Source organism: Zingiber officinale, chromosome 6A (genome assembly GCF_018446385.1).
Source record: "Zingiber officinale cultivar Zhangliang chromosome 6A, Zo_v1.1, whole genome shotgun sequence".
Lineage (NCBI taxonomy): Eukaryota > Viridiplantae > Streptophyta > Magnoliopsida > Zingiberales > Zingiberaceae > Zingiber > Zingiber officinale.
The window spans coordinates 132,881,191-132,906,689 of record NC_055997.1 but is presented as its reverse complement, the minus strand read 5'-3'; the positions used below and the strand labels follow the sequence as shown (position 1 = coordinate 132,906,689).

Sequence of the window (25,499 nt, the reverse complement as noted above, 5' to 3'; positions counted from 1 at the left end):
AATAATAGGAATATTGTCATATTTGATGATAATAAAATTTTAGATGATACTGAGAAAATAAATTAAATTGTTTTCAAGGTTTTTTTTCAATGAAAAGTGAGTTGTCATTGAAATATATAGATGGAAAGCATATATTGCACCGACAATCTCAACTGTTGGTCCGCTTTTAAAGACACTGTCGAGATAACTTTGCTCCTCAGCTCTCAAAAATTACAATTTACCGTTGACAATTAGTTGAGCTATAAATGTATTATAATGAGATAAGGATTAAATTCAGACGTGTAAGAAAATTCTTTTCATTTTCTAATTATTTGATGGTTGATTATAAGTTGAGTTGATCGGATCATGATTGATGGTTGTTAATATTATAGGTGATCACATGATTTGTTAGTATTATTATTGAGGAAAAAAAATATATAATTATTTAATCCCTCGGCTGTGCTCGACCGAACCAAGTTTTTTGGTCTGAATCAAATCGAACCTATTCCGAATCATTAAGCATTAAAACCCATCAATATTCCACAGAGAGGCTCTTTGGCCTGGCCCATTTATCAGCCCATTTAAACCGTACTCCTTGCCTGTTCCCTTCCCTGCTTCGCTCTAGTGCTGGCGGATCGCGTGCTCCCTCGAATTAGGGTTCTTCCATCGGACGACCTTGAAGCAGATCTCGGGAAATGGCTGATGAAGCGAACCGGATGGTAAGGTGTATGCTTTCATCTCCTTCTCAAGTGGTTGTTTTTTTTCTTCTCGAGGATCGTGTTACTCTGTCGACCTTGATCTCGATCGGTTCTCGAAATTTGATTCATGCTGTTAAAGAGTGATTTTGGATTTGTGGTTCCAGGCTTTTATTGAGATACAGAGCCGTATGATCGAGACAACCGGGAAGCTAAAGCAGGTAATCGTGCATTCTTTTCTTTCTCTATAACACTGTTGAATCTGGTTTGGTAGAAAATTTGCTACTTTTGTCTTCTCTCTGTAGTTTAACTTGATAGATTTAGTCTCAAATCTTGGATCCCAAATGATGATATAAATTGTTTGGACTTAACTGGAGTGTATTTGGCCTGGGATTTAGAGAGTTAAGAAGACTTGGGTTGTTTTATTGTGTCCTTAAATTGCTGTATGGAATTCGACCAGTTTGTTTGGCTTTTTGATTATTGTGAATGATTATCTCATGAGAAAGATAATGATAATAGAAAAGCAATAAATCAGGAGTCTCTAAGTGGCTAAACATTTTTTTGCGATCTGTATTATGCCATTTGGTGATGGGTGACTGATCATTTGGTAGCTGATAATTTAGGGTTTTTTTTTTTCATCTTGTTATTGGAAGAGTTTAAAGTACATACAGCTCTGTAAAGTATACCATCATTGTGCCAATGACTTGGAGTTGCATTCTTTGTGAAAAGTATGGCATGGAAGACTGCAGAACTTAGTACCAATTGAAAATGATTTGATTGGAGAAGTGAGATAAATTTTTGATTTTCTGATGAATTGGTTTTCACTTTTCTCTCATAAAATTAAAATGTTACCTCAATCTTTTTGCTATTACAATAAATAAACAAATTGTAGACAATCAGTTATTGTTGTTTCTATTGTGCACAAAAATAGATTGTGAAACTTGTGATACACAAAAAAAAAACACTATATGGTATGTTTGCCTATATCTTCTTTCAGGTGCAAAATCAGATGCGAACTAAAGAAGGTGAAAGGAAACGAGCTTACCTAACCAGGGAAGAACTTAGTCAGTTATCAGATGATACAAATACCTACAAATCCATTGGTAGGAAAAACGTTTCCGTTTTGAGTAAATATTTTGTTGGATATTCTATTCCTGCCATAGATTTGGTAGTGCAGGTAGATTCCAATTTCTACTGGTTCAACTATTGGGCAACAACTTACATTTGAATTGTTATTTTGTATCTAAATTCTTGTGATTTAAAAAAAAAAACCGAAATGAAAGCAATACCATGGTATTGAAAGAGAACTGTTTGTGTAACCTTGACTGCTAATGGCCATCATCCTTGTTTGTATTGAACAATTGTGATCCATGTACTCTGATTCTAGACACTGCCTCCCATCCACCAATGTGATGCCCCCTCTCCTTTATCGGTCGTTATCTGCGACCTCCCTCCTAGTTGCCAACATCCAGATCAGTGTATTTTTTCTCAATTAAATTGTTTCAAAGAAGTCACCTATTTCTTTCAATGAAGCCGCCTATTTCTTTGATTGCCAAGTCTTGTTAGAATTGTCTGCTGATTGCTTGATTTTTCTTTATAGAAAGAGAACCATTGAGTTTATGACTATCTGATGACAATTTTTTAAAAAAACAAATTGCAGGAAAAGCGTGAGTTCTCCATAATCCCAACACTTTTGTCAAGGAAGTAATTTACTATTTATTATTGTTGAAGAGACCAAATTTTCTCTTGATCTATCTAATAATTGTGATATTTTATATCTTGATATTTAGGTTTATTTTGGAACCAAAATCAGTTCTCTTGAATGAGCAAGAACAGAAATATAAAGACAGTGAGACTGCCATAAATTCTTTGCAGGTTTGTCATACATTCTTGCTTATAAAAAATTTGAGTTTGACCCTCTTTGAAAACTGTCAATCTAGCCGTCCTCTCTTCCGTTGCAAGGGCGACAATTCGTGGCATGCTAATTGTGTGTCATTTAGGTTACTAATTAATTATAAGAGATAATATAAAATTAATTATGCATTTTTTAAAATAATTTTATAAGGTAAAAAATCATAAAAGACAATGTTAAAGTAATTATATATTTTTAAGCAATATACAAAATGAATTGTCTACATGAATGTCTATCTGTGTCAACCTATTTATTTATTATTGTGTCATTTTAAGTTTTGTATTCTTTTAATCATGTTTTCAGGTTGAGGTTATTTATTGTATTTAGTATTGTCAGCTCTAATCCATATTCTCAAATTATCTTTTTCCTGTTGTCAAATTATCAAATTATTTTTCAAACGGCATGACGGATGATATTTAGTATCAAAATTATGTTAAAATCTAAGGATTAGTTGGTATAAGTTGGATATCTAATATCAACTAAAAAAATAATAGCTTTTTTAAACCTCAGGACAAATTGTTTAAAATGTGAAATTGCCAAATTTTCAATCAATCAATTTGTCTCATTCAACAATTTTGTGAACAATATTTTGTATTAAAATTCTACCAGAAAAGGGTATTTCACAAATTTTCATTTCTTACAGCAAGTTGTTTCACCCTATTACTTAATAAAAGATCATTTATATTCAAATTGTACCAAAATTGACCTAGATAATGCGATTTGTTTCAAACATGAAGACAAACTATAAATTTGAAATTGACAAAATTTCAGTCCTTATGTTGATTGATTGTATCACTTTAGAAACCATATTTTGTATGAAACTTGTACAAAAATCATCTTAGGTGATAATATTGGTGAATTAGATCTCAATACGATTCTGTTGTTTGTCAATGTATGGTTTATCAAGTAGTTTCACTACAATTTGATGAGGGACCTGAACTTGTTATATTTTTGAATAGTGGAGCCGAATCTAGTGTTTTTGTACTATTTGACATTCAATTTGGGTATTGGCTTCAAATATAAACTTACATAACAATCATTTTTGTTGATTTGAGCAGGTTTCCAAAGAGTACCTAGAGAAGCAAATGGCCGAGATCGAAAACAATCTGCGAGAGTTACTTCAGCAAGATCCAGGTCTTGCGCACCAGATCATGTCCATGTCTGTGATGTAAAGCGTTTCCAACTTCTCCCATCAAGTGATCACTTAAAATTTTCAAAAATTATTTATCGAACTGTAGAATTACTGGCTTGCTCGTGTTGTCGTAACAATTTGGTTCTCGTTTAGATGATGAAGATGTGGCTTCAACTTTTGGGATTACTTTTTTTTTTGTCCAAGGTAGACATCTGGCGATGCTAAAAATCTGTCACCGCCCCCTCCCCCACACCACCAGAGGAAGTAAATCATAAAATTGGGTATTTTTATCGGGACCAATCTTGCTCAACTTTATAAATTTATTATTATTATTATCAACTTAGTTTGGTCCTGGGAGAATCTGGTGATGCGACACTTGTACTATGCTACAGTTTGTCTCCCATGGGACGCTGCTACCGTTGGACGCAGAGGAGAGATCGGCGTAATCTCTCCTCTCGCCGGCAGTCTCAGTGAAAGCCCCCGCCTCCTTTCTCTATGCCGGTGCCATCGAGGAACACCGTCGTCGTCTCCTGCAAGTCGACGCCGCCCAGAAATATTGTCGCCATCTAACCCACGCTGGCGCACACCTCCGTCGCCTCGCATGCTGGCTTCTCGTCGCCTCCTCCTCAGCCGAGGAGGTTGCCACCGAGCCATCCCTTTTCTCCCTCACCTCTCGTCAGCAGTCCCAGCGAACGCCTCCCCTTCTCCAGCGCCGCGTCGAGCAGGCGCCACCTCGACGCCGCCTAGAAACATCGCCACCGCCTAACCCACGTTGGCGCACACCTCTGCCGCCTCGCGTCGGCTTCTCATCGCCTCCTCCTCGGTTGAGGAGGCGCCGTCGAGCCGTCCCTTTTCTCCCTCTCCTTTCACCAACAGATGCCTCCAACTGCCGCCTCTGTCGGCATGCCAACGCCACCTTCGCGAGGACGCCGACCACCACTCCCTTCTCCTCCTCACGTTGCTCCCCTTCTCCTCCTCACGCTGGCGCTGCCATCGGACGGACTCGACATAGCCTTCATCACGTAGTCGCCTCCCCTCGCCGATCTCTAACGCCAGCACTGCTCTGCCGCACTCCCTCTTTCCAACGCTACCTCTCTCCCTCACACATGCCGGCAGCCCGTACGTCTTCTCGCCACTGTCGACCAATTGCCTCCGGCGGCCGACGCCGCTCACATCCGGTCGACATTGCCCACAATCGGGCGACATTGTCTTTAGCGGCTGATGCTATCCTCCGTACCATCCTTATTGCAAGCCCTTTGGATTCATCCAGCAGCACATGTCTGATGACGTTCCAACATTCCGCTTGACCTCGTCGATCGGACCCATCTTCGGCTTCTGAACCCCCGCAGCTATCGTCATTCCACTCTAGTGTCTTGCTATATTCCAACATTGTAGTCGTCTTACTTGTGTGATATTTTTATATTTCGACCTTCGTGCCACCATTATATCTCGATCTGCGTGCCAATATTTTATCTCGACTTATGTGCCGATGTCATATCTCGGTCTGCATGCCAAGGTCACATTTGGTTTTGTGCCACCGTGTTCGGCTCCGCGTCGTCAGATCCAACTCTTTAGCCTGTTCAGAGTCATTTGCCCTTCCCGGTCAGGGCAACACGAGTAGCATCCCGACCAACTCACTGATCCACCCGAGAACGCCCCCCTGTGCCAAGGTACGTTCTCCATTCATATTGTATATGCATTTTATTATTATACGTCTTATTCTGTTACTTATATATTCGTTAGATTTATCTTGAGCATCGGAGTACCAGAGACCGGAGCGATCCGATCGCTGGCTGCAGGTAACATTGACTAGAGGGCTTCTAACGACTTCGTCAATATAGTAATCATCTCAGTATACCATCTTCCCTTTGAGATATTACGATTCAATTAATATTTCATCCACTTCACTCGACAATATATCTGACTCATATTCCGGACATCAGCTTTAGCTTACAAAGGCCTCTTCTACTTATAGAATCAATTCTGAAGCCCGATTAAGGGCGCCGTATTGGAATAGGCCTTATGCTAACTGTTAATTTGAATGGGTGAGTGCCTTGACGGGTATGAACACCGATTAGTAAACATACCGTATGGATTCTTATTGCAAAAACTGCTTAAAATAAATTTTGGGCCTCTTTGAGCCTCGGTGTGATTTCTTAGCATGAGACGCAGTGACCACAACTATATGATTCAATTGGATTTCGCATTGCATCCGAAGAGGGGCCATTAACCATTAAGGCCTTAATTTTATACAAAGAGTCCCTTGGAATTCGTGAAAGAAGAGTTTATAATATAATCCGGCCCAAATCAAAATTTAAATTGACACGGTACACTTCAAATTCAAATGCATAAATTTAAGTTCATATGAATGAAACCACTCACACATATATATATATATATATATATATATATATATATATATATATATATATATATATATATTATTATTTTATTAAAAATCTTCCCCCTTTACTAATTAATTTGGGTGAAGTCTAAAATGAATTTATGTTAATATATTTTTTTTCTATTCGTACTAAAAATAATTCCAAGGTTTATTAGTAATTCCACAAGCTAAACAATCAGTGATCTAGAGTTCGAGACTCAGCTACGGCATATTATTATGAATTTTTCTCATCATTAACTTTCTATGGTTGTTTTATATAAAAAAAATATAATTCTCTTTAGTCCCACGTCTTAGAATTGACAACACTATGATCAAAAAAATTTCTATAAATATTTTAGGCCGACAATGTTAAAAAATATATTTTTCTTAATTTTTTTTTACTAAGATAAGTATAATATTAAATTAAATTAATTTTTTGTATAGGGAAATCTGTTATATTAGTTTGTTCTAGCGTCATTATTGTATGAGTCTGACGAATCTATCCAAATAATTAATTCTTGGTTTATAAGGATGACACTAGAAAATCTAAATAATTCAAATTTTCAAAGACCCAAATAATTTATATATTATTATATTACACACTGGTATATATAATATATATTGATAACTTTTATATTTTTTAAAAAAATTGAATTAAATTCATATCATATAAAAGCATCTTTAAAAATAAACGGTTATTTTATACGTATATTTTAATTGATCACATGATTAAGGCAACATGACTTAACTGTTTTTATCTCTGAACTAAGTCATGTTGCCTTAATTGGATTTTAGGGTTTAAGGTTTAATTGGATTTTTTTTATGGAGTAATGTTATTAAAAAAATAACTAAATTTCAATCATAGATTTTTTAACATAAAGTTTACAGAATTTTGAGTTATTCAAAAATATAACTCAAAGAACATATTTTATCTATTATAAAGAGAAAAATTAATTTTCCTAATTTGAACTAATTTACATTCATGGATATTATAGGTGAATTAAATTTGTAAAATATTTTGGTTTTGAAGAATGATTGTTTTTTTATTTCTCTAATAAAATAAGTACAAAAGATGCTGCAATCCATAATTACAAATTTATATACCAACCAAGGGCGGAGCCACATTCTTATCTGCCGGAACTATAGAGTAGCCAATGGCAATTAACAAGAGAAAAACTTAAATTTACCTTGAGAGAGAGAAAGAAAACGCAAGCCAAGGAGAGAGGTGACAGCGTCGATGTAGCCCACAACCCGGGTAGATCACTCAGGCTGTCTCTGCTAGTGATACCAACAATATAAACAAGTCTTATAGATGCCAAAGTAATCGAGCAAAGATTCTCTGATCCACTTTTTATAGATTAAGAACTGATGTGTAATATAATTGTAGTCAAATTACGATCACGATTCGATCGTAATTAGTTACGATCCCTCCTTAAATTTACCTTCTCCTTTCAGATTATAATTTGAATTGGGATAGACGACCGAAGATCACCCGAAAGCTATCGACAGTGGACGAGTGTCCGGACTACCGAGCGCTGAACGAGAGACAACCTCCGGACATCCTCCGATCACTCATCTTGACTTAAACTATAATCTAAATAGAAAAATGAACAAAAAAAAAATCTCAACTAATTATGGCTAAATTACGACCACAATTCAACTATAATTATATTATAAATAATCCCCTGATCCCAAAAAAAAAAAAAAAAACAAGAAGATAGAAGAGAGGACCTATCATAGGAAATTATAATATATAAGCATTTTAACAATAAAATAAAAATATTTTAAAAGGCATTTTAATATTAATAAAAGACATATATATTAAAAAGTTACTTAAATATTGGAGGAACATTTTCAAGACAAATAGATCGATTGCACCATAAACAAAAACATGAAGAAGAGGCCAATGTGTGATATTTATATTCTGGGGAAGTGTAAAGTAACAATGAGACATGAGATTGATAGAATCAACATGCAAGGAATTTGAGTTCAATACCTTTCGGGCTTATTTCCAAGAATATCAACGAATATGATAAAAGCTAAATCACCATGAAGGTTGTTATTACGAAGGAAACTAGGAGATATCTCACTGCGATCTTCTTGAGCAACAGATGCTAGAAAAATACACCGCTAAAGGAATCTCAGGAACCGGAATCAACTTCCCGATCACCGCAAGAGGCCAGCTGAAAGAAGCACCATTGAAACCAAAATATAGAGTTTCATGTTATGATGATCAATGAGGCAAAAATTTCTAGAAGTAATTGACTCTAGAGAGTTGAATTATTCAAGTCAACATTAATCAAACATCTCGTATAAACTAGGTGATGCGTTTTGACCTAAAAGCAGTGATACCTAAGAGAAGGCGAACTTAAGAGAAAAACAGCACTCAAGCAACGCGAAGTGAAAGGGTTAAACGAGACACCATACCTTACAAGAGCAATCACAATAGACACCAGCCACAACTTCCAATTAAGTCTCACAGTCGATGTAAATTTCCCAAGGAATTCGATAATCAAAACCTGCATAAAAAAAAAGCGACGTGTTCAAAATTCTTCTTTTCATAAGAAACAAAGTAATTGAACCATAAAAATTGGCTCAAGTTTCATCATCGAAAATTCATCGAAAGTTTCCTTGCCTGCAGTATTAAAGTAATCCCTATGATCCCCATGAAAAGGTAGTTCTTTGTCACACCGCTAAAGATATTCATCTCATTTGGTTTACGGGCATTGAATTCATTGAATATCTGAAATTACAAATTATCGAAACAGTTTGCATGATTACAAGAAAAGAGAATATCTTTTGAAGAATGATAAAAGTCACCAAGTAGTCTTGTTTTTCAGCTTACTTGGCAAAATACGAAGGTATTGAACACGAAGGTAGTCTTGACTTTCTCTGCATGTGCCGGATCGTCCTTCAGCAAATGCAGTATGTTCTTACCAGCGAAGTTGAAAATTAGTAGGATTCCCACTTGATATAAAGCCTGAATTTAAAGAGTTGTGAATAATAGAGAACTAACCATTATGAAGAAAGAAAAGGAAAGCTTGAGTGAGCTAAAGGTGAAGACATACTTGTACGATTATATTTCGCCACATGATATTAGTAACTAGAGGTTCTCTGCGAACAATAAAACCAAAGAAAAATATAGATTAAGAAAGATTAAACTATGAAAAAAAAGAAAAGGATATCGGTACACTACGAAAGTTGTTTAATATGGAGTTTAAATCATGGTAAAAGGAAGAGTCTGACCTTCGACCAACAGGAGATCTCTTCATTAGTTCATTGGTAGGTGGTTCTGTTGCCAGTGCTAGTGCTCCAAGAGTGTCCATGATTAGGTTGACCCAGAGAAGCTAATACATTTACCACAAACGATTTAAGTTTAAGATATTCACAATACATTCAGCCAAAATATTCTTTTTATGAGTTGGACGAGATCAAAGAAAAAAATAGCGAAAATCTGGTTTTGCAAAGAAAATATAATGAAATTTTGCTGAACCTGAACAGCGTTGAGCGGCACATCTCCGGTTGAAACAGCAGCTACCACATTTATTATGAGTGCTGCGATGTTGACTGTAAGTTGAAATTGAATGAATTTTTGAATGTTGGCATACACAGAACGGCCCCATCGGACAACCTGAAAGGGACACATTCATATGAACTTTGATAGAGCGAAAAGCCAGAGAGAATTTTGAAGCTGCAAAGACTTCAAGCGAACCTTTACAACGGATGCAAAATTGTCGTCCAATATAATGATGTCTGAGCTTTCTTTTGCAACTTCTGTCCCCTGAATTCCCATTGATAGACCTATATCTGCCTAAGAAATGAAATGGAGAACATGATATAAATCAGCGACTACTATTATAATCAACGTATGAGATTCTTGAATGAATATCATACCTCATGTAATGCTGGAGCATCATTAGTTCCGTCTCCAGTAACGGCGACAACATGCCCCTTTTTCCGCAAGGCTTGAACAAGCAGGAGTTTGTCGTTTGGCGAGGACCGACCCATTACCTAAACAAAGAAATACACACTTCAAAACTAGAGAGAAGGGTCAAATATATCATTTGAAACTTATTAATAACTTATAAGAAACCATGTTAGACATACACATATTTTGTCAGCAATAGCTTGTCTTGCAGATTCGGAGAGGACACGAAATTCTCTTCCCTCAATGATGCTTGACTCAGAAAGAGCTGAAGTGGGATCAAGTATTCCACACTCCATAGCTATAGCCTTGGCTGTTTCTATATTGTCGCCCGTAACCATGCGAACCTTATCAACCAAGAGATGATTTGTTTAGGATGAAAAGTAAACATTTATACTCTAAAAAACTAATTGAACTATCAAAATATAACACACACGACAGGTAACGAGTGTTTGAAAGACAAAAAGTGTATATAAAATGGCAACAATGTTGGCCAACAACAATAACAGAACATGCGGTAAATGCTATTATTGCATTATTGCTCTTAAAGACTACCTTGACACCAGCAGAGGTGCATAATGTGACAGCCTCTCTAACGCCTGGACGACAAGGATCCTACATGCAATCACATTGTGTCACAAATCAAGAGAGAAAAGAACATAAAAGTCAGAAACCCAAAACTACAAAAATCAGTAAGAAATATCGGATTCATTTCTCACGAGCAGACCTTTATTCCAACTATAGCAAGCATAACAAGTTCGTCCTCAGGTAACTTCCAATCACCCCTCTTATCTACTTCTGGAACTCTATCGTGATCATACATTTTATATGCAAACGCAACACAACGTAGGCTCTTTGCTGCCATGATTTCAATAGATTTTTTAAATTCATCCACCTGTATAATTAAAGATGTTAGCCAGATATTAGTTGAAGGTATTAAAAGAATAAGACATGCCTTCTCTGGATTCAGCATTTGAATAGAACCATCAATGCCAATCCATCTTGTACAAGCAGCTAAGATCAATTCAGCAGCTCCTTTCCAGTGCACATGAACTGTTGAGTCTGCCTGCAAACATGAGGGAAAAAAGACAATTATATCTCACATGCATCTGAAATTGAAAGAAGATAAGAAAATACAGAAATTCCCTTGTGAGTATATCCCAAGAGGGATAAAAAGATTGTTTATTGCAATCAGAAAATGCACTGAAAAGATGTAAGAAAGCCAATAACTGCAACTTTTAGCAAAGAGAAAAAATGAGATAATTTCGATGCAGTCAAACATGTCTAGTCAAGTGGCAATTTTTTTAAAAGGAACCGAAAAATAGTTAACGGAATCAAGCTTCTGAAATGGAAGCTGGAAAAGCTATTCAAGAATAACTGTATAAATTAGTAGCTTTTAACCATTATAAAACACATAAATTTCAATAATATGTAGGAAAAAGCCTCCTTAAAATGCTAAATAAATATCACGGTTTCAAGATATTCTATGAAATCTGATTACCAGATTTATAGCGACACCACCACGCTTTTTCTCTGAGTTGAAAGGAACTGCATGAAGAATTGATGAACTTTTCCTCACAAGATCGAACTTCATTCCCAGCTATAAAGAAGAAGGTCCATGTACGATTATCATATAAAATTTAATTAAAGAACGATCAAACAATGCATACCATTAAAGAACTTGTCCTCTGAACTTTTTACCTTGATTCCCCAGGAAAGGATTGCCTTTTCTGTAGGTGAGCCAGTCACCTCTACAATTCCACCATCCTATTAACACAAACTATTATAATTATCTTGACACGCCAAAAAATTTAAAAGGCACTGGACAGACAGAAATTTAAGCCTAGACAGCCAGACTCTTAGAAATTATAAATTGCATAGTGGAAAGAAGATGTGATAGGATATAAAAATTAAATTTAGTCCCTTTTTTTTCACAAATAGAGTTGTTAAGACTTTTTGACATTTCTTAAAAAAATCACTTAATACATTTACTTTTGGTGAATTTTTTTTTGAGAACTATATCCCTATTAGAAATGACAAGCCACTATAGAGAAATAGAGAGACGTGTTGGGAACATGAGATGTTATCTTTAGTTAATTGATGGTAGAATTGGAAGATAAGAGTTAATTACATTAGAATTTGACAACGAGATTATAAATGTTTGGAGGGGCCAGAAGGTAATCTACAATGTCCAAAAGGCTAGTAAAAAAACTGAATTGTCTATGTGACTACACCCAACATCTCATAATTAGTATGAGTAGTAAATTTCTAGAAAATCCATGTTATGCCTATTAGTATCAATTATGAGGATTCTATGTAACCTAAACAAATAGACAGGAAAGGGTATCAAGGTCATCTTTTATATTGTGGGTTACTCAAAGTAGATTGAGAACGGTTTTTCTACATCTAGTTATTGTGTCCTCTTATGAGGTAACCTAATTTCCTAGAAGAGCAACAAGCTAGCACTGGTGAGAATGTTAAGTGCGGCCTTGGTGGTATATGAACTCATTTGGGTGAAGCATTTAATGATAAAGATTAGATATGCTCCTGAAATTCAATGAGGCTTTATTATGATAATTGAGTTCCTATGCATATGATGTCGAATGTGTATTTTAGAATACAAATGAGAATACAAAACATATACAGATTGATTGTCATTCAATCAATTAGCATATTTATACCAAGATGGGCTTCATAATATATTCTAAATAGTTTGCGAGAGAGTATTATTGGTAAAGGATCAATAATGTGTAAATATGTCAAGGTAGAGGGGCTATTTAGAATAATATTTATATATCCATCACACACACACACACACACACATATCTATAGGAGGAGCTACCAAGAGTTCAAATAAGAAAAAAAATTTCCCCTCTACCTTAACAAGGCAAGAATGTGAATTCTTTCAAACAGATATAACAATTATCTAACATTAAGAATGTGAATTTCAATCGGACAAGAGGTCGACTTACTTCAGGCTCAAACACATTTCCAGTAGTATTCTGAGCAATGCCTTCGATCAGTAAAGAAACTAGCGATTTAGACAATGTATCACAATTGTCAAGAGACTGGGAGTTCATCCCTCCAACCAAAGCCTCTACAACGGTCATCTGAAGAAGAACAAAAGACAAAAAGAGCTTTGTAAATTTAGTAAAACAAATTGCTAACGCCAAAGAAGACAATTTGATGATTGAGGACAAGTTTGCAAACCTGATTGAGTGTCAAAGTACCAGTTTTATCACTGCATATTGTTGTTGCTGATCCCATGGTTTCACAAGCTGAAAGTCTTCTAACCTGTGATAAAACCATCATAAATGTTCATCTCTGCTGTTGCAACATGGATATGATTTAAGAAAGATGCATACCAAAGCCTTGTCTGCCATCATCTTTCGCATTGAGTACGCAAGACTGATAGATTCAAAGACATGATTAATTAGCAGAAAAGATAGAACAAGCAACTTAAACGTTATATGAAAATGCAAAAGAAATTCTTACGTTAATGTCACAGCTAATGGTAACCCTTCTGGAACTGCAACGACTACTATGGTTACCTAGCCAAAGACCAGTGCAAAGTAAGCTAGCAACCAATGATTTACAGATCTAGAAAGTATTGCTACGCACCGCAATAGTCAGGATTTTAACGGCTCCATCGAAGGCAGCACTTGCACTAGTCTGTCCCTTCAGAAACTGAATAGTTCCATCAGGATTTTTGGTATGGCCAGTAAAGTATCTGAAAGTTTTATAATAATTTTAAAATTTTGTGGCATACTCAATTGGAAAACTGTGTCATTACCTAGACACAAGGACAACAAGAACAGCAACAGCAACAGACAACCCCACAGTACCAATCAACGTGGCAAGACCATTCAATCGCACCTAATGAGAAAACAAAAATATACACCAAAGCATCACCAAAAAAACATGTTTCTTATATATCATGTCAAACAAAATCGCACAAGTAAGATGAAATACCTGCAGAGGTGTTTCTTCCCCATTGTCCTCGGAAATGTTAGCCATTAACAGACCCCATTCAGTATTAATTCCGACAGCAGTTACCTAAGATTTATGAAAAAGACATACTAATGTGGTGCAAAAGAATGCAAAGTGAAGAAGTTAATAATATATTATAGGCATAGTTATTGTCCGAGTTCCCCAAAGGATTAAATTCCTATTTCATAAATGTTCCTAAGAATCATGGAAAAGAGTAATCAAAGATATGTATAATCAGGATACTCTAAAATGCATATATGTTTTGGCCTCCTTTCAACCCAATAATTATTAATCTGTGTTTATTCAATCAAATAATATACACAGCTATAACAACAAACAATTGAAAACACAAAATGCTTACCAACATGGTGCCATAACCATCAGAAACCTTGCAACCAGACATCAAAAATGGTGCCTTTTGGTCCTTATGAACCTGGAAATTTAAATCATATCAAATACTCTGATCGAGCTCACATAAGTCTCAGGATTATGCAAATAAGTTAAAGAAACAACTCACAATTTTGGCTTCTCCAGTCATACTAGATTCATCAATGGCAAGAGAAAGGCCAGAGACTAATATCCCATCAGCTGGAACCTAAAAGGCAATACTAATTGTAAGGCCAATGCATAATAAAAGATAAGTAGCATCTTAATTTTGTACCTGATCTCCGATCTTAAGTGGGAGAATGTCACCAACCACTATGTCATATATGGAAACTTCTATCCTTCTACCACCTCTAATTACCTGGAACGTAGATAACTTGAATCAGTAGGCAATTTGAAAACTTTAAGAACTTGACATTCTGCAAACATCTTGGGTGACATTCTGATAAAAAAAAGAACAAATAGTGTCATCAGCTCATACATACCTCCAAGTGAATGTTTCTCTTTTCTTCATTCAGATGTTGAAATTGGAGGGATTGTTTATAATCACTGATGGCTGCAAACAAGGTAAAACCAAGTGAACTGAAGAACAATACTACCTCTTTAGAGAAAATTCATTAAAAGAGTAACTCACATATATAGGTATAAAACCCTAGTGTGAAAGTGCAGAAAGAATTTAATGGATTAGTCATTAATGTTCCAGAGCAAAACTATGCAATTAATTGCCCATAAATATTAACCATGATATTTTAAAAATCTCTAAAAAAAATGACTGTACCATCTAAGTAGTAAGAATACAATATTTGTATATCAACAATATACTGGGAGGCTATTGCCATTTGCATTCCATAGAAAAAATACCCTTCATTTTACAACAACAACAACTAAGCCTAATCCCACTAGGTGGGGTCGGCTATATGGATCCTTTTAAGCCATTGAGCTCTATCTTCTACTATATCATCATCTATACTTAAATAAATTTTATCTTATTTTATTGTTTCCAGATAAAATTTATCTGGAAACAACCTCTTGCAAAAAGCAAGGTAAGACTGCGTACAATGGAGCCTTCCCACCCCATATAGCGGGAGCTTTGTGCACCGGGCTGTCTTTTTTTGTTTTATTGTTGCTAACCAAGTCTTTTGTTGGCCTTCCTCTTCTTTGTTTGATATGCGTATTTGTCATAGTTTCAAATCGCCTAACTAGAACATTTATTGATCGTCTCAGTAGATGCCCGTACCATCTTAAATGTATCTCTCGAAGTTTTCCTTCAATAGATGTGATCCGGTGGTAAGAACGAGAGATTCTCATTGGCAGAAGGTCAATGGCACGTGGAGATCAAAGGTCAAAAGATTCAACCCTGAGACTCGACCGACCGGATGAAACAGGCTGACCGATCGGACGAAGCATGCCGACCATGAATCCTCCTGCTGAATGAAAGACAACCCGATTAGGGGTCGGGTTTCCGATGCTCAAGGTAAAAAGGTTTTATGGCTGAGCGGGTTGTCCGTTCGGCCGGGCACGAGGCAACATAGACAGACAGGAGCAATCTCATCCGAGCATACGACCGGGAGTCCTCCCGGTCGGACCGATACCTACAACCGGGACAGAAGGGATATGCCTGTCGAGCGGCCGAACCACTCGGCCCTGGAACAGACAGGAGGCGCAAGAGGACAAAGGAGACAGGGGATAACATCATCCTCGAGACGTCTGCCGCCGACAAGCAGCAGAGTTGGCGGCCGAGCCGTACACAGGATCATACGGCGGAAGCTTCCACCGTCACATCCGGGATATGCTCGGACGATTGCGGAATGGCGTCAGGGGTACTTTTCTGACATGGGCTCGTTAAGGTATGTTTGGGGAAGCATGCACGCATCGAGAAGCGTGCCCACGCCTCCCCGGGGTCCTATATAAGGACCCCCAAACGTCGACGAAGGTATGCGCGATCCCTTACTGTAGCCACAGTTACGCTGCCTCTCTCATTTCTCGTTGCCTGACTTGAGCGTCGGAGGGTACGTCGCCGGGAAACCCCTCCCGGCTCGGCTTCTTTGCAGGTTCGTCGGAGATCTACACCAACAGTCGGAGACAGCGGAGCCTGCCACGTCCCCAGCGTCCGTCGACTCAGCGCTCGGACAGGATCAAGATGCAACTCTGATTTTCTCTCTAATGTTCTCATTTCTTATTTTGTCCATTCTCCTATGTCCACACATCCACCTTAATACCCTCATCTATACAATTCTCATCTTCTGCTTATATGCTCGAGTCATAGTCTAACATTAAGTTCCATATAACATAGCAGGTTTAACTGTGATTTTGTAGAATTTTCTCTCTCAATCTCTCCATCATTTTAAAAAATATCCTAAATATCTAAAACTCTCGGTTTCGGGCAACTCGTCATTTGCTATCTTAACAATTGTCTCATTATGTCTAATATTACTAAACTTAAATTTCATATATTTTGTCTTTATTCTACTAATCTTAAAACCTTTCCCTTCTAGTATTTTCTGTTAAGATTCTAGTTTAGCATTTACTCCTTCACGTGTTTTATCTACTAAACAAGATCATTTGCAAATAACACGCACTATGATACTGTGTCTTGAATGTGTGCAGTGAGCTCGTCCATAATTAGTGTAAAAAGATAGGGACTTAAAGCGGATCCTTGATGTAACCCTATGTTTATTAGAAATTCTTCAATTACTCCGCCTGAAGTCTTTACTCTAGTAGTTACATCCTCGTGCATATCCTTAATTAGTTCAATATATATTACGCAACACCTTTCTTTTCTAGAATTCTCCATATATTTCTCTTGGGACTCTATTATAAGTTTTGTCTAAGTCAATGAATACCATGTGTAGATCTTGTTTTTGCTCCCAATATTTTTCAATTAATTATCTAAGAAGATGTATAGCTTCTATTGTCGACCTTCCAAGCATGAACCCAAATTGATTTTCGATCACCATGGTGTCCTTCCTTAATCTTTTTTCTATTACTTTTTCCCAAAGTTTCATGGTATGACTCATTAGTTTAATACCCCTATAGTTTGCACAATTTTGTATGTCTCCCTTGTTCTTATATAAGGGAACTAGAATACTTATCCTCCATTGATCAAGTTTTTTTTTTTTTTTTTCAATATCATGTTAAATAATTTTGTAAGTTATTTAATACCTTATTTCCCTAGGCACTTCCATACCTCTATTGGAATATCATCTGGTCCAACAATTTTTCCATTGTGTATCCCATTTAAAGCTTGTTCTACTTCTAAAGTTTGAATTCTAAGATAAAAATTTAAATGTTTATGCTCATTTGACCTACTTAAATTACCTAAGTTAAGTTGGTCACTTAAACTTTCATTAAAAAGATGATGAAAATACCTCTTCCACTTCCACTGCTCTTTTATTTCTCCATCGTTTACTAGTACCCTATTATATTCATCTTTAATACATTTTATTTGGATAAGATCTTTTGTCTTCCTTTCTCTCACTTTATTTATTCTATAAATGTCTCCTTTTTCTTTTGTATCCAATTTTTGATATAATCGTTCAAAAGTTTCATTTTTTGCTTCATTTACTACTCTCTTAGCTTCTTTCTTGGCTATTGTATATTTTTTTTAAAATTTTCCTCGTTCTTATAAATATATAATTCTTATAAATTATTCATTTTTCCTTCATTTTCTTTTGTACTTTCTCATTTCACCATCAAGATTCCTTAGTGGTGCATGCCCCTTTGACTCATCGAGTACACTCTTAGCTACTATTTTTAACTTTGATACTATCTTATCCCATGTCGCATTAGAATCATTGTATATTTCACCTAATGTTTGTACTCCTACCTTCTCCTTAAATATATTTTGCTTCCAATCATTTGACTTCCACCACTTGATTCTAGAAGTTGTATATATTTTCTTTCCATTGATATTATATTTGAGATGTATATCCAAAACTACTGACCTATGTTGGATAGTTAAACTTTTTTCAGTGATGATCTTGTTATCTTTACATATCTTTCTATCTTTCTTCCTAACTATAAGAAAGTCAATTTGTGATTTATTATTTTCACTTTAGAACGTGACTAAGTGTTCTCTTTTCTTAAAAAAGCATATTAGCTAATATAAGGTCATATACTATCGCAAAATCTAATATAATTTTTCTTTCCTCATTTCTCACTCTCAACTCATAACCCCCATGCACCCTCTCATATTCCTTATTTTTCACTCCGACATACCCATTTAGATCTCCTATTAAAATCATTTTATTTGGCAGAATGTTTTGTAATATTTCATCTAAGTCGTCCATAAATCTTGATTTGGTAGTTTCATCTAATCCTACTTGCGGTGCAGATATGCTAATTATGTTCATAGTTTTTTTCGCCACTATTATCTTAAGAGTTATAATTCTATCCTTTTTTCTAACTACTCCTATAACTTCATCTTTTAACGAACTATCTACAACAATACCCATTCCCTTTCTTGCTTTACTCTTTCCTGTGTACCGTAATTTAAAACCCGAGTTCTCTATTAGTTTTGCCTTCTCGCCTATCAATTTTGTCTCTTGTACACATAAAATACTAATTATTCTCTTAATCATTGCGTATTTACTACCTCCATAGATTTACCGGTGAGAGTTTCTATGTTATATGTTCTAAATTTTAGATTATTAGTTTTCCTATCATATTTGTTCTTATCCAACCTATGACATGAGAACTTTTGCTTATTTAACACTACACCTAAGTTTTCATGAAGATGTAGCGGTCATTGCCGATACGTTACATCAGATCCTGCAATGCGAACTCTTGCATATTTAGCACTACACCTGAGTTTTGAAGTTGTAGCGGCTCTTGCCGAGATGTTACAGTCGGACCCTGCAATGCATTCCTTCAGGAGAACAACCTAGCATTGACACAATAATTTAATGGATCCATTCATTGAATATTTGTCATAGTTTTAACGCTGGCCGACAACATAACGCAACCCTCCTCCTTTCTTCGGGCTTGGGACTGACCATGACCGGGTTCGTTGCAACCCTTTATTTTACAAAAGTATTTCAAATTGGCAAAACTAGGCAATCCATTGACTTGAATTCAGGGAGATTATGATTGTATTTAGTTTGTAAAAAATTTCCAGTATTTCTTTTACACAAGAAGCAAAAATTTGCAAAATGTAAAAAAGGGAAAAAGAATAAGATTGCATTTTCAACTTCTTTAAGAAATGGAAATTAGTGATCAACCTCCAATGCAATTTTGACTACTATGTATAAACTTTATATGTTCTGATTTTTATGTGTTGGGTCAAATTTAGCATACTTGAATTTGAATATGATTTTGGATCAATTTTCCTTGAGCCGGAAAACTTGGGCTGGGTCAAATTTTGGTAGAGAACCAGACCAGGCTAATCCATGTTTACTCCTACAAACAGCTTTGCTCGTCTTTAAGTAGAAAACAAGAAAACTAATACAAATTTGGCTAAACAAATGCTTCCTAAGGCATTTTGTTTTCCTTTTCTTTTGTTCACTCTCGACAGCATCATTTTGTCTCTGTTGAAATGATTTTTGGTCTCATCCATGTTTCTTATGAAATACTTTAAAGGTGCAAATTCTTAAGGCAAAATCATTGATTCAAACAAAAAATGCAACAAATTAAATAATCACTTATGGATATCATACCTGTAACAAGTATAACCAGAATAACAGCAAAGGCGATGCTTCCTCCATCATACCATCCTTCACTTAAGCCCTTAAATAGTATATTATAGCACATTAAATAAAGAGTACAAACACAAGAATGTTAATGCATCAACATTTATAATAAAATCTAGTTAGCATATTGATGTCCATAAAAAAAAAATCCAAAAACTTGGATTGGCATACAAACAAGAAGAACAACATAAAGCACTAACAGGTTAGGAGGGTTACTCAGATAGATGGTATAAGCTACAAGGATAAGTTTAGTCTTTTTGATGTCCATAAAAATAATCCAAAAACTTGGATTGGCATACAAACAAGAACGACATAAAGCACTAACAAGTTAGGAGGGTTACTCAGATAGATGGTATAAGCTACAAAGATAAGTTTAGTCTTTCCTCTTTTGCTTATGAATTTAAAATAAATTCAGGAATATGAAAACCACACAACTATTTGCATGTCTAAAATAAAATCATAATATCAAGGAAAAATATATATTTTTTTAGAAACAACTAAACGAGTGGTTGTTGCAAAACCAAAAAATAATAATTGATAACATGAGGGATTGATGAAAACGATGCTATATTCAAGAGCAGACACGAGGGTGCTAGTGGTATCTCTCACACTCCTAGATTTTTTGTTGTCTTTGACTTCCTAAAATTTTTATTCCCTTAAGACCATTATAAAGGATGACTAATTTCTTTTTTTAAACTATTAATCATTTATAGTATTGAACCCATTGAAAAACAATAAATGTAAGTTGCTTTACTCTGCTCCCTCGACTCATATTCATGAGTTCGCCACTAGCTATATCTATATATTGTAAAAAGGAGTGCTAAAAAAATCACCTCAAATATCCAATTTGTTTATTTTTTACAAAAATCAACATAAAGATGAGTCCCATTTTCAGTTATATAGAAAAGAATTATAAATTAATTGCAATGTCAAATACTATAATGTATTGATATAATTCACATTTAACTAACAGAAGAAGAAATATTTTTTTTTTGAAAATATTTATATAGCCCAAATAAGTATATTTTAAACAATATAATTAAACTATATAAATGTTTGTATTACAATTTTACCATATAAATTTAAACCTTGCATTAAATTCAAATTTATCTTTTCATATTGAAGATTTTATTAATTAATATTTTTTCTTATTTGCGTTTCAAATTAATTATATCGTAGTGCTTTAAATTTATAAATAAAATTTAGATTCTATTATAAACTTTTTTTTTAACAAAATTGATGAAATATAATTAATCAAAGGAACTATATAGTTAGCAAGTATAAGATATTTAAATTTAATATTACATTTAATAAACATTATTGACAATTAGTAAATCAATTCAATAAATTTTTAAAAGAAAATTGCTATTTTCATAAAATATTAATATATTAAAAACTATAAAATTATAATTTGAAACATTGTAAAGGAAATAAATTAAATTTTCATGTGTTAATTATTTTATATAATTATAAAATGTGGGTATAGGAAATTGATTGTACTTGAACTTCTTCAAAAATTACTTGTGCAAAAAATAAAATTTTAATATTAGTTAATAATAAAACTTGTGGCAAAAAAAAAAGAAGAAAATCATGTTTAATCAAAAATATCCTTCACATATTCATAACGAAAAAATATCTAATCGGCGGAGATTAAGTACTCTAGTTCCTAAAGGAAACGTACGAAATTATACAAACTATAAGGGTATTAAACTAAATCCTATAATGAAACTTTGAAAAAGAATAATAGAAAAAAGACTAAGGTAGGAGACCACAATGACCAAAAATTAATTTGGTTTCATACTTGAAAGGTCAACAATTGAAGTTATAGATCCTCTCAGGTAACTAATTGAAAAGTATTGGAAACAGAAACAAGATTTACACATGGTTAATCATATATCAAATATAATTGCTTTAACAATTGTATTCTAGAAACTATTACATTATATATCCTCTTTTTAAAAAATTACCTTTTGTAAAATTTTCCAATTTTTTATTTAGATTAATCTATGTTTTCCTATTTTTAAATTCAATTGAACAATAGTACATTTTTCTGTTCGACAAACATTAGTTTATCACAATACATTTTAAAAAATTTAAAGAATGATTTTATTTTTTTTAAAAGAATGAGAAAGTTTCTAATAATAAAATGAAAAAATGAAATAGGAATGTGATTTATATTTAACATTATAAATTGATTCGATATTATTTGATAATCAATATTCTTGATAATATAAAATAAAATTAGAAACCCAAAAAATTAAGCTTAATGTAATAATTTTTATAGATAACTTTCAAAATATATGTATTGTTATTCACTGTAGTGAACATACAATTAATGTATATTATCTTTTGTACGACTGTACAAACTGCTATTGAAAAGGTATGAAAATCTATTATTGATGTATAATATTTATAGCCCATGCATCCAACAATTAGTAAGCTTTGATGATGAATGAGTAAAAAAAAAGCAACACATACGTTTATTCTATCAGATTCTTTGGACCCGGAATTTGATACAAAGGAAAATTATGCTGCTGAGATTTACTTAAGCAAATAGCAGATATCATGTTTTTGCAAAAATGTTAAATGACATGCCCATTTTACAATGTATGATGAACCAAACTAATTCTTAGCATAAAAGTTGATAGACTATACAAACAGAAATCGCTTTTGCATGCTGAAAAGGAAAAGAATCTTGAAAAATAATATAAAATATAAACAATTTGATAATATAAGAAAAATAATAGAATAGCTGAGAACCTAGCATAGATAACGTACTTCTGTTTTTATACCCAATACCAAAGAAAGAACTGAAGCTACCATTAGTATGATTAGTGTTAAATCTTGGCAAGCCTCCCACACAAAAACCTACAATTGGAAGAAGTGGGATTAAAATCGTAATAATCAAGCATATAGAATGAGAGCTGCAAAACATGAGATATAGCATGGATCTCATACCAGAAAGCTCTTCCCTTTCTTTTGTGGATATGTATTTGCCCCAAATATGTTTCTTCTATTTAATAAATCTGTCTCATCTCCAACGATACCCCTCTCTGTGCTGGATTTCAATATATTTGACAGCCCCTTAACCTGAACATAAAGAAAAACATGCAACATAATTGAACATCTAATAAATTATAGCTTTAGATGTAGCTGCTGAAGTCATAAACTACTTGCCCCTCCAAATTCTTTTAGTGCAGTTAAATCATGTTCCCTATTTATTTCCATAAGCTTTTCGACGGCAATAGGAAAATCACCTTCTTGAAGTACTGGTTTTCCTCCAGTAGCATCTAGTTTGTTAGGAGTATAAAAAGACAATGCAATAAAATAGATATTAAAATAAGAAGTCTATAAGAAAAAATCAGCATACTAGAGATTTATGATTAAGATCTAAGATCCATCTCTAATGGAATCGAATTTATGCATATCAATAATGAAACATGTACCTGGTGGTGGTGGTGTTTCTCCTGCTTCTTTGAAGAGAAATGCTGCCTGGAAAGGACAAATAAAACACAAATTATTATAAGTCATAAGAAGAAGGGCATCGCAATCTAGTACAAGCCTGAAATAAAAGAACCACAAGGATGAATATACCCGTATGACTTGTGTGTGGGTTCTTATTTTACTTCTCACTTCCTCTTTCTCATTCTCCTTCTTCAAGTCAAGTGTGTATCTAAATCTACGTGCAGCATTTAACACAAGAGCTGCTTGCTGTAGGAGAGAAAAAACAGAAAAATTAGATTATGTAGTTCTTTTTAGATAAACTCAAATTTGTCAATAATACAAGTCAATGCCAGTTAGAACATGCAGTAGTTAGATTGCCTGATTAAATTAATGTTTGAACTCTGAAAAACTACCAACCAAAATGAATATTCCTTTTTCTGATTATTTAATTGGTTTGCAAAGTTCTGCTCGCTTATCTAAGAATAAGAATAGCATCGAAAACATTGCACCTCTACACAGTTATATATAATAAATATATATATCCGCACCGAATATATAAGTATCATTGAGCTAGTTTATTGACTGTAATTTTTTTTTCTTAAAAAATCCATATCAAACATATATTTTTATGAATTCTCCTTATATCTTTCTGCGGGTACTTTGAAATTTTGACGATCAGAAATTTAAGTGATGAGGGGGAAAAAATTCAACCTCAGTGTCTTATTATATATCCATCTATTCCGATCCCTCCGGAGATCAAAATGAGACTTCGATAGCATTAATGTCCTCGCCTTGATTCGTTCCATCAGTGGAACCAATACGAGAAGGGATGGAACACAAAACAATCAACGGAAACACTTATATTCTCATTCCGTTTACCACCATAAAGCAATCAGGGAAGAAGCGAATGCGAACGTACCCTCCATCGACGCAGACGCTCCGTCGGCGCATTCTTCGGGGGGATAGCGAACGCATCGTCCTCAGCGCCTATTTTGTCCGCGTCGACGATCTCCGACGATCCGCCGAGACCATACTCCTCGTCACGCCGCATTGGGTCCATCGCTCGCACTGGGACGTGGACGATCGATCAAAATCTGGGCCGCAAAAAGAGGATCAGACGGACTAGGGCAAATAGATGAACAGGGATATTACTAAGGCATGGAGGAATCTTCGCATAGCAACGGTGGGGGAGCCTCATTGGAGATCGAAGCAAACTCACCTAGGGATGCCGAAAGGTCCGGTGACGATGGCGGCGGCGGCGGCGGTGGCGGCGACGAGGCAATGAGAGATCGGAGAAGATGAGATTCCTCTCGTCCTCGTCCCTCGCGATACTCCGTCGTCGTCTTCGTCTTCGTCTTCGTCGCCTCGGTTCTCTTCGCTGCGCCGTGTACGGAGTTAAGAGGCCCAGAGAGAAGCTTCGCGGCAGCTTCGGGATCCGTGTTGTCATGCAACCGTTGGCCAGCTATTTTTAACTAGGCATTCGAAAAATTAACCATGATCACGAAATTTATATTCATTAATAGATTTCCAGATTTAATTCCAATTTGGTTTATACGTTCACCTTAATAATAAACCCTAAATATATGCAGTTTTTCATTGTCCATATTTGCATTTAAAATTTTCGTTCTGTTATCTGAGTTCACTAGCAGCCCCGCCCTGCAATGCGGCCGATGACGATACTTTTGGTGTGAACGTTATCACGTTATGCATCACTAATAGCCATGCCATACAAGTTTTTTCGTTAGTAATAATTTAGAAATGAATTTAGATTTATGACATCCTATTGTTATATAATTTATAAAATGAATGTGTTGTGAATTAAGATAATTTGATGAGGTAAGATAGGGAAGAGGAAGAGGATGATGCGAGTCTAAAGGAAAGATTTTTGTAATTGGTACAAATTTATTATATTTTAAGATAAAATTTTGGATAAAAATCAAACAACCATGCATCCTTTATTATCCTTTT

The 25,499-nt window shown here is 34.9% G+C and overlaps 2 protein-coding genes across 3 annotated transcripts; one reads left to right on the top strand and one right to left on the bottom strand.

Moving 5' to 3' along the window:
- The first annotated feature begins 542 nt into the window (after nucleotides 1-542).
- Nucleotides 543-3,904, top strand: LOC121998194 (prefoldin subunit 1-like). Of its 2 annotated transcripts, none has more exons than XM_042552984.1 (6): nucleotides 543-698; nucleotides 842-895; nucleotides 1,672-1,777; nucleotides 2,335-2,341; nucleotides 2,465-2,549; nucleotides 3,645-3,904. In XM_042552984.1, the coding sequence occupies exons 1-6, from the start codon at nucleotides 675-677 to the stop codon at nucleotides 3,756-3,758; spliced, it is 390 nt and encodes a 129-aa protein (XP_042408918.1). In that variant the 5' UTR covers nucleotides 543-674; the 3' UTR covers nucleotides 3,759-3,904. The 2 variants fall into 2 exon arrangements, with proteins under 2 accessions (XP_042408918.1, XP_042408919.1); XM_042552985.1 differs by having other exon boundaries at nucleotides 575-703.
- A 4,104-nt stretch (nucleotides 3,905-8,008) lies between these two features.
- LOC121995363 (calcium-transporting ATPase 5, plasma membrane-type-like) lies at nucleotides 8,009-24,880 on the bottom strand. Its single transcript, XM_042549120.1, has 33 exons — nucleotides 24,751-24,880; nucleotides 24,451-24,625; nucleotides 23,682-23,798; nucleotides 23,534-23,579; nucleotides 23,265-23,377; nucleotides 23,046-23,177; nucleotides 22,866-22,955; nucleotides 20,055-20,124; nucleotides 14,886-14,956; nucleotides 14,678-14,761; nucleotides 14,534-14,611; nucleotides 14,378-14,449; nucleotides 13,999-14,082; nucleotides 13,820-13,902; nucleotides 13,648-13,756; nucleotides 13,522-13,577; nucleotides 13,392-13,434; nucleotides 13,237-13,320; nucleotides 12,999-13,136; nucleotides 11,728-11,793; nucleotides 11,528-11,626; nucleotides 10,754-11,092; nucleotides 10,582-10,641; nucleotides 10,209-10,373; nucleotides 9,996-10,112; nucleotides 9,814-9,912; nucleotides 9,595-9,732; nucleotides 9,348-9,448; nucleotides 9,170-9,215; nucleotides 8,947-9,081; nucleotides 8,737-8,844; nucleotides 8,529-8,620; nucleotides 8,009-8,284 (listed from the first exon to the last, which is right to left on the bottom strand). Exons 2-33 carry the CDS (start codon nucleotides 24,589-24,591, stop codon nucleotides 8,188-8,190), a joined length of 3,273 nt encoding a protein of 1,090 aa, XP_042405054.1. The 5' UTR covers nucleotides 24,592-24,625; nucleotides 24,751-24,880; the 3' UTR covers nucleotides 8,009-8,187.
- Between the last annotated feature and the right edge of the window lie 619 nt (nucleotides 24,881-25,499).

What these genes read in the sequence shown, in the direction of transcription:
- LOC121998194 (XM_042552984.1), top strand. Translation starts at nt 675, where the DNA reads ATGGCTGATGAAGCGAACCGGATG. An exon ending in CAACCGGGAAGCTAAAGCAG is followed by an intron (nt 896 to 1,671) that starts GTAATCGTGCAT and finishes ATCTTCTTTCAG; the next exon opens with GTGCAAAATCAGATGCGAAC. An exon ending in CTGCCATAAATTCTTTGCAG is followed by an intron (nt 2,550 to 3,644) that starts GTTTGTCATACA and finishes TGATTTGAGCAG; the next exon opens with GTTTCCAAAGAGTACCTAGA.
- LOC121995363 (XM_042549120.1), bottom strand. Translation starts at nt 24,591, where the DNA reads ATGGACCCAATGCGGCGTGACGAGGAGTATGGTCTCGGCGGATCGTCG. An exon ending in CCCACACACAAGTCATACGG is followed by an intron (nt 23,580 to 23,681) that starts GTATATTCATCC and finishes TGTCCTTTCCAG; the next exon opens with GCAGCATTTCTCTTCAAAGA. An exon ending in ATACCTTCGTATTTTGCCAA is followed by an intron (nt 8,845 to 8,946) that starts GTAAGCTGAAAA and finishes TTGTAATTTCAG; the next exon opens with ATATTCAATGAATTCAATGC.